General features: G+C 45.0%; 1 protein-coding gene across 1 annotated transcript; it reads left to right on the top strand.

Moving 5' to 3' along the window:
- The first annotated feature begins 6,533 nt into the window (after positions 1 to 6,533).
- Positions 6,534 to 10,363, top strand: LOC133905177 (uncharacterized). Its single transcript, XM_062346905.1, has 6 exons — positions 6,534 to 6,698; positions 7,085 to 7,126; positions 8,936 to 9,106; positions 9,183 to 9,359; positions 9,609 to 9,803; positions 9,895 to 10,363. Exons 3-6 carry the CDS (start codon positions 9,023 to 9,025, stop codon positions 10,132 to 10,134), a joined length of 696 nt encoding a protein of 231 aa, XP_062202889.1. The 5' UTR covers positions 6,534 to 6,698; positions 7,085 to 7,126; positions 8,936 to 9,022; the 3' UTR covers positions 10,135 to 10,363.
- The last annotated feature ends 901 nt before the right edge of the window (positions 10,364 to 11,264 follow it).

Here is an 11,264-nt window from a genome sequence, read left to right as displayed (position 1 = left end):
AAGCTCCCCACCGATCCGTAGGCACCCACTGAGGATTCACCACTAACAGACGACCGAGTCGCTGCAGAAGCCCCCTCTTGTGCCACTTAACCATCCAACGGTGCCCACAGAATCGGAGGGTTGCTAATTAATTGGTCAGGCCATACCCATATAGGCCTCATGGTTGTGCGGATTAACTTGGTTACATGTCCAAGAAATGGTCCTTAAGACCCCACACAAGAACAACCATAAACATGTTGTATAGCACCACCTCAAAACCAACCATCCTGTTAGGATCCCTATACCATGTTGCTACACAAATACCATACCCGATTCATATTGCATAAACATTAGTCAAGATTAACATTTATCCCAACTATGACTACACTAGCATAACTACCCATCATCATAACCCATGATTCATCAACGGCGACAAGGAATAGTCATACAAAGCTAGCAAACCCTAACATGGGATTCCAGTTTTGACAAGTATGCAATGAAGGATAAACAACTGCATATAAATCCTAAAATAGGAGCAAGATGTTCAAGGACACTTGCCTTCAGCTGAGGGTTGCTCGAAGTCTTCAAACACTTGATCTTGCAGATTCCCGAACTGCTCACCTCATAATCAGCATACCGGAAAAGCACATAAGGACAACCTCTAAGAACAGTACATCAAACAGTACTATATTGTCGGAGGGTGAACTCCTATCGCAAGGATCCGGAGGGACCCCTTTTTGAGATTCGGCCAGGGGGATGATTCTAAATATGTTTGCGAGAGAAATAAATGAGCGTAAATGCGATGGCAGGTGGGATGGAATGATCTAATGCAGAATGCAGTAAATGCACTAAAGGGATTTTTAGACAGGTTCGGGCCGCACTGAGCTTAATACCCTACTCCTGTGTGGATGCTATAAATGCCCTGAGAATGTCTCTCAGGAATGTTGCTGGTTACAAGAATGTTTGTCTATCCTAGAGCTTCAGGCTCCTTGTTCTTCTGTGGTCTCAACTTCTGTGCTTGTACTGAGTGTTCTTGAGAGTCTGTCTTCGCTCTGGATTCTTCAGCCTCTGAGAGTCCTCCAAAAGAACCCCCTCTTGTCCGTGCCGCCGACTCTCTTAAATACCCACCGGCGGTAGCGTGCCCCGAAAGGGAGAGCATGAGTTCCAAGGTGCCATAAATGGAAAAGCGGTCATTATGGGCTGCTGTGCGAAGTGACGGGGGGTTGAAAATGCGCCCCCCCCCGCCCTGTCTTTGCCGTCATGATGGCGTTGGCAACGGGTGCCGTGGAGAGGGCCCACCGGGCAGCCGCAGAGCAGCCCAGCGTGCCCGCTCGGTCTTGTTCGTCTGACACAGCAGGGCAGCAGGCGGGGCGCCTCGAGCCTTACGATGCTATCCCGAGGCGCGCCGGATGACGCAGGATGGGACCCGTGCATTAAATGTCCCCACGCCCTTCTGCCAAAATGTGGCAGGGACTGACACCGAGCGTGGCAGGAGTAGTTGGAGGTGACAGGCCATGCGCCCTCTTAAATGCGGCATCGAGCCTTTCACTGGCTGACACCTCACCACTGGACCCCTATGGGGGCCACCGACGAAGGACTTCTTGGGCCGTCGGGGAACCGAGTACTCGGGGGTCACTGTTCATATCCCCGAGTACTCTCTCCCGGAAACGCCCTCTCTTGGCCCTCGGGGAACCGAGTGCTCGAGGGCCACTGTTCACGGCCCCGAGCACTCTCTCCCGGAATTGACTGTTCGGATCCTCGGGGAACAGAGTGCTCAAGGGCCACTGTTCGCAGCCCCGAGCACTCTCTCCCGGAACTACCTTCCTTGAGTCCTCGGGGTACTTGGGTGCTCGGGGGCCACTGTTCATGACCCCGAGCACTCTCTTCCTGGCACTTGGTCTTCGCAGATCATCGGGGAACTCGGGTACTCGGGGACCACTGTTCATGGTCCCGAGCAACCCCTCCTGGGACTTAGTCTTCTCGTACCTCGCGGAGATAAAACCCGCGGGAAGGCGCCACGTGGCAGATTGCTGGCCCATCCTCGGGATTCGAGAACCCCTGGTTCCTGATTCACCGACATATATCTAGATTAAAAACCCTATAAAAAAGATTCTACACGTCGCTACAAACATTTAAGCGCGAAAATCGCCCAAATCGGAGCTACGAGCAAAAAGTTATAAGCTTTTGAAGTTTCAAGGGCTAATCTGCAAATTTTAGTTGATTTTCAGAGAAATCCCGAATTGTTTTTATTCTGAAAATCCTTTTTCTGACGCCATAAAACAAAATTGGATTTATTTCTCAATAGAAAATCACATGGAAAAAGTCTACAAGCTCATGGACCATGGCCCGAAGGGCCGGTCCATGCTCATGGTGGACCTATTATGAGAGGTGAAGGGGGAATTCTAATCCTGACCGTCGGATTTTGATCGGGTGGCTGGGGCTTCACTGAGGCTTGGCCGGTGGCATGAAACAGGGAGGGGGGCGACCGGCCGACGGCGGCGGTGGCCGAAGCCTCGCTGGAGTAGCGCAAGAACGTGCTACCAGCCACAAAATTCAACAGGGAGTGGCGCAATGCGAAGAGGAGGTGGAGGGGAAACTCACGGTGGCTTCTCGCTGGCGGAAATAGGCCGAGGTCGGACGACGAAGACAAAAGGCAGCGGTCGGGATTGAAGCTCTGTGCGGCGGTGCTCCGGAAGTCGGGCGACGTCGAGAAGTAGCGGGGTGAGCTCCCGGTGGTCCTGCAACACCAAGGAAGAAAGAAATGTGATCAACGGAGGCTCGAACACGGAGTATTGCGATGGTGGCCGAGCTCTCACCGGAGTTGGAGAAGAAACCAGCGCAGACGAAGAAACTGAGCGGAAAATGAGGGGGAAACATGGGAAAAAGTGTGGAACGTCGCCACGGAGACCTTGGCCGGCTTATAAACGCGAGAGGGGAAGAGGATTGGCCAAAATTTGAAGAAAATGGCCGGCGGCCATGGTCTTTAATGGCGTCGGTTTTTCTTATTGATTTGGCTATGAAGCGGGGAATTGATGAGAGGGATTAGCGGGGAAGGTTAAAGGGGTGATCAATGCCTCGGATCTGGTCGTTTCCAAGAGGAGAAAACGTGCAAGGAGATGCGGGAATTCCGGCGGAAGGTGAAGGGGATCGGAGCCAACAGAGGAAGAAGAAGGGGAGTTGGCTCAGGCGGGGCGGCTCGGCGGCTCGAGCGGGGGCGGGATTAGCGGGGAAGGTTAAAGGGGTGATCAATGCCTCGGATCCAGCCGTTTCCAAGAGGAGAAAACGCGCGGGGAGGTGCGGGAATTCCAGCGGAAGGTGAAGGGGATCGGAGCCAACGGAGGAAGAAGAAGGGGAGTCGGCTCAGGCGGGGCGGCCGGCCGGCTCGGGACGCTGGAAGGCCAGCTCGGGCGCGCGTGGCCCAGCGCGGGTGAAAGGGATGGCGGCCTGCTCGGGAGGGAAAGAAAGAGAGGGGGAGGAGAGGGATTGGGCCGGCGCGGAAGAAACGGCCTGGGAAGAGGTTTTCTAAATAGAAATTCCTTTTTCTTTTAAGATTTCAAACAAATTTCAAAAGAGGGTTTTAAACGAGCGACTTCTAGCGAAATTTCGTAAACTTTTTTCACGCATAAAAACCTTATTGCATCTATGACGACATGAATGCATCAAACATATTTAACCTAGGCCAATTAAATTTTGAAATTAATTTTCTTCTAATGAACAAAATTGCAACTCCTATTTAATTTCTAGCAAAATTTTAAATTATTGCAAAAAATGAATTTTAGGGTGTTACAAACCGGCCAGCCCACGGGTCCAATCAGTGAACTAGGAGGACGATCGGTTCGATTGCTGTAACAGACGCGTTGTTGGGCGTTGCCTTCTCATTTATCGTCGTTCCTGCATCTCCACAAAAATCCCTAATTCGTTCGCAACCCGCCAAACCCTAAATGCGCCTCCCCTCCGCCCCCGCGCGGAGATGTGGACGATTCTATCACCGATCACCTTCAAGCTTACGACGCCAGCCTTCTCCTCCAGCGAACACAACCACCGTCTGAAGCTGCCACCGTCACCGTTGTGAACCCTCCACTCTGCCCTCCTTCGACGTGTTATGCAACCCTCGCCTAGAAACCATCGTCCGCACGGCCGACTTTCTCGTCCCTTCCTCTACCACCGCCACCGCTGTTGTAGGGCCCTCGTCCTCCTTCCTGCCATCTATGGTGAGGCCAACGCCCAGATCCTTACCATCCCCTTGTAGACTGAGTTCAGCAATTCAGATCTTACTTGCAAAGATATGATTGTGTCATGCTGTGGGGTCTTGGAGAGCACTCTAGGTCACTTCTTTGGATTAGGGTGTGCTATATAGGGATGAAAACGTAAACGATATTTATCGGTTTTCCGGGGCTCGTTTTGGAAGAGTTCTAATCGTAGCAGCCGGAAATGATATACCGAAGAAATGGAAATGGAAATGGTATTACATCCCGGGAATGGAAGTGGAAATGATTTTTGGCTCTTCCGATCGTTTCCGGATTTTTTCGTATTTGGCCGGTAATTATCGTATTTTAGGCCCAGTAATTACCGTTTTCCACCCCCATATATGAAGGCCCACATCCACAAGCAACCCAGTCCATACAAATCTATGTCAAGTCTGAAGTATTATGTGTCTATGTCAAGTCTGAACTAAAAACTATATGTAATATGTCTATCTCGTTGGATGTTGGCATGTTGTCATGTTCTTGTGCCTGGTTGTGTACTTTAGTACTTGTGTGCTTATTTGGTCTGTGATAAGTCGAACATGTATGGTATTATTACTTAAGTTAAATATTTGATATTATCCTCATATTGTGTTTGTGTGTAATCTTCGATCAATTGACTTGATCCTATACATGGTGCATGGATGTGGTTACGACTAGCGCTATGTCGCTTTTTATCGTTCTATAATTTCGATTCTCGATAGATACTGGCTTGTTTTCGTTCTGACAATATCGTTATCGATGTTCCCATAATATCGACGCCGTATTCGTTTTCGCCAATATCGTTTTCGATTTCGCTTCCGAGAAAAAAAATATGAAATTGAAAGTGGTGAAGGCTCCTTCCGATCGTTTTCAACCGTTTTCATCCCTAGTTTTATAGGCATTACTAGTAATGTGGCTGCGAGATCCACACCACGTGAGTACTGTATCTTTCGGATCCATTACATCTCCAGTTAGATATGATTGTAGCTTCCTTTTTGAGGAACTTGATGCTGCTGCCGAAACTGTTTCCAAATGACTACTAGGAACTACAACGGGGCTTTTGGGCATTGTCATGATGCTGCCTATTCTTGTTTGGTAAAAATGATTTAATTGTTAGTCATATACTATATTCAACATATTTTTTTGTCATGTTATATTTTCTTTTCTCTGGAATCAAAATGTACTTCACTAATAAGAACTGTAGTATGCATGTCCATTTTATTTGCTCATGTGCCTTGTGTGCATAGCCTGAGGGGTGGGGGCAATCAGTTATTGGCATGGTTGTTACGGCGGCATCATGAGGTGCGGCGATCCACTACCTTCATAACTTTACAGCGTTTATGGCGCACGGAATGACGATGGCACGGTGAATACACACATTTCAATATTTTTTCCTAATACACATTATCTCTCAAGGTATATATAAAAAGGAAAAAAAAAAGAGTACACAAATTTCCATTACACCATGGAAGTCGTCGAGCAGTGCCGCCGTCCAACTTTCCATTTCCATTACACCATGAGAACCAAACAATATCAGTCTTTAGTTACTTTGTTTACGATACTGGTGTTTTCTAATTACGTTTGTGTTTGTGTTACAATTTCTGAACCAAACACCACCTAAATGTTTATTCAATCGGAATTTGGGGTATTTAATTCCTTAATATTTCAATCCGAATGACTCGATTCCTCATGTTGCTAGTAATCAATATGATTATGTATAGTAATTGAAAATGCTGTAGGGAGAGCACCGTGTTTTTCAGTTTAGATTTTCTGACAATTATGTTACTGGTGTGATCAAAATAGTTAAAAGTTTCGGCTTGCTTGCTCACTTTCTTGTTTTAGGTGGATCCATTTTAGGGGCAGTACAGGTATTGCTGCACTCTTAAAATAAAGTGTTTATTCTGCATGTTTTATTTGGGATAAAAATAAAAATGATATTTATTTTGAAGCAGTGAGTGCCATGAGCAGTGTTGATAGTTTTCATATTGACAATCTTTGAAATCAGACGGTTGTTCAACGCTTGTACTGAAAGCGATACATTAAGATATTAGCAGTTCTTCCCATGATCTTAGATCCTACTTGCAAGGTTGAAGCTGTTGCATGGTTGTTACGGCGGTATGGTGAGGTGTGATGATCTATTACCTTTACAACTTTACAACGTTTATAACGTATGGAATGGCGATGGCGTGACGAATACATATATTTCAATATTTTTTCCTAATACACGTTATCTCTTCAAGTATTATATAAAAAGGAAAGAAAAAAAAGAGTACACAAATTTAGCTCATGTAAATCAGCCCAGCCCACTAATTTAGCCCCAGCCCACCCGCCCCTCCGCCTCCTCCCTCCCACGCGCCGCCCGCTCCACCTGCTCCCTCCCCGCGCCTCCCGTTCCCTCCCCGCGCCGCCCGCGCCGCCTGCTCCCTCCGGATTTGCACCGAGCACGGGCTGCGGACGGAGATCCAGACGAGAGAGGCGGACGCCGGACGGCACGTACCCCTCTCCCTCTTCCTCTTCCTCTCCCTCTCCCTCTCCCTCTCCCTCGCCCGCCACAACGCCTAAAAGCCGCGGCCTCCCTGTGGCGAGATGCCGCTCTCCGCCACGCCGCCGTGTGTTTTAATTTGCTTGTTCCCCGCTTGATTTCTTTGCAGGAGTTGACATTTTCTTATGGCGGAGCCAGTGCCTATGAAGCTGCTCTTTGAGACACCATCTGGCTTCGCAATCTTCGGCTTTGATGGGGGCTTTCTCAACGAAAAGAATCCCCTTGAAGTACTTGCTTGATAGATTATTAGATCGACGCTGAATTCACTACTTGTTTCTTAATTTGTCTTTGTCCTCGATCAAAATATTCCAACATTTTCCTGGTTTCTTATTTTCAGATCCTCTGGACGAAATTCGTCAGCAGAACCACGGCAAAGAATGTTAGCATTGATCACCTCATTTTTCTCATTCTGTTTCTTTCTCTTCGTTGGTACCCGACTCTCGTTCTTTAGTTCATCTATATCTAATTGATTGGCCTGCTTGTCACCCCTGTTTCTGATGAATTCTTGTTCTTTCTCTCTTCCTTGCTAATATTTTATATGTTTGTAACATCTCTTATGTAACAACCGAATAAAAACTGTGTCGAATTCATACCAGTGCTTCAATTGCTTTGTGACTAGTAGCTTCTGCTGCTGCCTCTGCTGATAGCGTTCATACCATGCATTGCTACATACATTGCCTCAGTCTTTGTAGCAGCCACTATCTTTTCATACATTTTGCCTAATTTCTCATTTAGCCTCATGCCCTATGACCTATCCCTAGCTATTAAAAAATGTGCGCACCTTAATTTCTCATCAATGTTATAATTTGTGACTCATCTACATAAGTTATGACTAGCCAAATTTAGGGCCACTAATACCCTGAAAAATATTGGCATTTCTTGCTCAATCCAGCCATTTTTTAAAGTAATATACCACAATAACAGTTGTTTCAGTTGTCAGTATGAGCTTGTCACTCTTAAATTGATTTTGCAACCTTAATTAAGAAAACGGCAATATTGGATGATGCTCGAAAAATTGGGCTGTTAGACCTTACAATAGACCTGTGCATGGAATGATTGTTTCTTGTATAATTGGCTGGTTTTGTAGGCTGTACATTTGCTGAAACGTGCAGTGACCGATGAAAGAACCGCTTTGCATATCTTAGAACTAGCGTACATGACTGATGAAAGAACCGCTTTGCATCTCTTAGAACTAGTGTACATGTAACAAGATTTGTAGTTAGTGTTTACTTGGTGTCTTACTCCTCCTTTGATTTGTTTGAGCATTTTTTTTTATTTCATGCAGAGCACGTTAAACTATCCATGTGGATGAGCCGTCATAGCCCAGGCATGATGACACAATTACCACATTTAGCGGAGGCCGGGGGGCGGGGGGGGGGGTGGTGGTGGCGCTTAACCGCTGATCTAATACCCCCGAAATATTGATAGAGATAATATGTTGTTAGTTATTTGACCAAAGAAGATGTTCTAGTTCCTATAGACCCATAACTAATATATCTGCTAGAGATCTAGTTCCTATAAGAAAGGGTTGTTCCTTGAGTTGGTAAATGAAAACGATTAGACCTGCATGAGATTTAGTAATAAGTGTTGGAGAATTTATTAAACTCATAATTCACTAGAGATTATTCTCTGTCAGTTTGATTGCATAATTATTCGGCACGTGTGTTGGACAGCATTTGTCTAATTAGATGGCATTTCTTGTCCACCTGATGGTTTAATTGTAGGCAAAACATTGCTGTTAGTGACAACCTAGATCTTTCAAATTTGCTAGAAAGCAGCTGCACAACAAACCAAATAATGCATTTGGGACAATAGCTTTAAACCACCAATTCCTGTGAGCGTATAATTTCCATGCACCATATTGCAAGAAGTTTATTTATTTATCTGTATCCACAAAAGTGGACACCTCAAATGTCATGATCTAGTACAGCTGTACAAGATTATCTTAGTTAAAGCTGAGAGAAAAGTGGAGCGTTTAGATAATTTTGGAAAGGTGATGATCTTCACAAAGAAATGCCAAGAAATCTTCCCAAAAATTAGGAATAGAAAATAATAACTTGTACTGGCACAAATTGTTTGAACGGATTCACTTTGCAGTGCGAAATAGTTGGTGAAGAAACCTACTGAGTAGCCTTTGACAAATTTTCCCTTTCTTTATCATGCTCATAATTCTGCATTTCTTTGCCAGGTAGTCTTTCTGTTGGAATTCCAGAAGTTCGAGAACAAGTCGGATGCCATTAATCCTAGTTCTGGTATTGATGGACGCCTCGCCAGGATGATCAAAAAATGGTGGTTTGGGGAGATACTTGTTGTTGGAAAGCTTGAGCATAAACTCATTATTGAAAAAGAACTGGTCAGCGTAAGCTCCCTTTTTTTTGCTTCTGCTTGTGCGAAATACATCAATGACCATTCAAATTTTGATGTGTCTTTTGCAGAATATTGCCTGCCGCTACGACGAGGCTGTCTTGGAAGTGATGTGGGGCCTGAAAAACCTCCTGCATACCGTAGTTCCTAAAGAGGAATTAGAGCTGAGTGAGGAGGACAGCAAGCATAGGAGCCAAGGATTACAAATGTTCTTGCAAAATCTTAATTTTGACATCAAACAAGAACTGGTGGGCTCACTGTTTGCCTTTACTGATGTGTAACACGAAATGTACTGCACCCTGTCATTTACTCTGTGATTGTTCGTTCCCCTGTAATCCATGAAGTTTACATTGCATTGAAACCTCATACCTACTATATGCTAAGCTGACTATTCAACTCGAAATTTTTTTATTCATCCATGTATTTCATATCATTGTTATGGAAGTCTTCCCCTCTCAATTTCTATTCCATTGTTGATCTTATGTCATTGTATCCAGGTTAATGGACAGATTGCAGAAACAGCTTGCTTCGTGTATCACTGTCTTGAAATTAACAAGGAACTTCTTGAGTGCTTGCATTTGACTAGTGTTCTCGAGAAGGAAGGCATCGACACTCAGGATTGGGATGCATTGAAATATGTGACAGCTCTTTTGCTCATGTGTACAAACGAACATTCATCTGGTCCTAATCAGGTTTAATCATCTTGCTAATATTTTGTAATGTGGTTTTTACTACCCTATATGATGGAACTTGCCATTTAAGCAACAACTGTGTTCATTTCAGGAGTTCTCAAAAGAGGATCTGGTGAAGATATACGGTGGAAAAGGGAAATATGATAAACAGCTTATTAAGGACAATTTCATGATGATTTACAATAGAGCAGTCAAAGTCCATCAAACTAAAGTTATAAAGCTCCGAGAGTTGGATGCTTTGGTTAAGGAGGCTAAAGAAAGGGCCAGAGAAGTTCCGGAGTTGCAAGAGGTGCTGGAGGAGTCGGAAAGGGTTACGAAGAAAGGAAGATAGAGGCTTAAGAAGCTTAGGGCTACACTGCCATCGGACAGGAAGCTTGGTGTTGATGCTGATGGGATGAGAAAATACTAGGCCGATGTGCATAGTGGTGCGACGATGGAATCATAGACCTCATGTATTAGTTTAAGGCCGTAGACCTCACCATGCATCCGTATTGTTATTTTGGCTAATGCCCTGACGTTTGCGTGGCTTCTCGATACTCGAAAGTTACTTTGGGTCTTAATTACTGTGCACTTGTTATTTATTCCACGTCTACGAGATAAATCCTTGGTACTAAATTACTGTGCAAAGCCGGGTTGCAGTTTTAGTTGTACTCCCTCGTATTCCATATATGTTAATTTAGGTTTGTCCTAAGTCATATTTTTTTAGGTTGGTATTACTTAGATTCATCATGAAATATATTTTTATAATATGTGATAAGTTTGAAATAATATATGTTTTAAGATATTATTAGTCAAAGTTTCGTCAAAAAACGCGAAAACTGCCTATCAGTTATAAGTAATGGGTCATAACTGTGACCTGTCACTTATGACTTGTAATAAGTGGCGGATCACTTATAACCTTCATAAGTGACGGGTTAAGATTTGATCCGTCACTAATGATTTCATTAGTGATAGGTCTTTACCTGTCATTTATGATTGGTCATCAGTGACGCGTTCAGGGGACGGTCTCATAACAATTATAACTCGTCACTCTTGAGCTTTTTTTACATAGTGATTTGTAGTCTGAACAAATCACAAATTATCTATATAACATTTGACAATGAATTTTCTTTAGAAACAACTGCCCACGCATTCAGGCATTCCATGATGCCGACCGCCGCATCGTCGGTTTCACAGGCCGGTCCTCCTCCATGGAGATCATCACGAGTGTTGATGGGTCCTCAGCATCATCCGGGCGACGAGGTAACCGGCAATGGATCAGGTCTGGAACTTCCTCGCCTGCTTACCTATGGATCTTCCCAGCTTGCCGTCGTAGTGCTCGAGCCAGCCGTCCTTGAGCAGCCTTGTCTGAGCGAGTTCAATGGCACGTTTTGCCATCTGAGGCCGCCCAGTCTTGATTTAGGCTGCTATCAGCAGCCACAGAAGAACTGCATATGAAATCCATAGGACACGTGACAATGA

The sequence above is a fragment of the Phragmites australis genome, chromosome 22, assembly GCF_958298935.1.
Source record: "Phragmites australis chromosome 22, lpPhrAust1.1, whole genome shotgun sequence".
Lineage (NCBI taxonomy): Eukaryota > Viridiplantae > Streptophyta > Magnoliopsida > Poales > Poaceae > Phragmites > Phragmites australis.
Note: the sequence above shows the minus strand (reverse complement) of the source record. Positions and strands in the feature narration are given on the sequence as shown.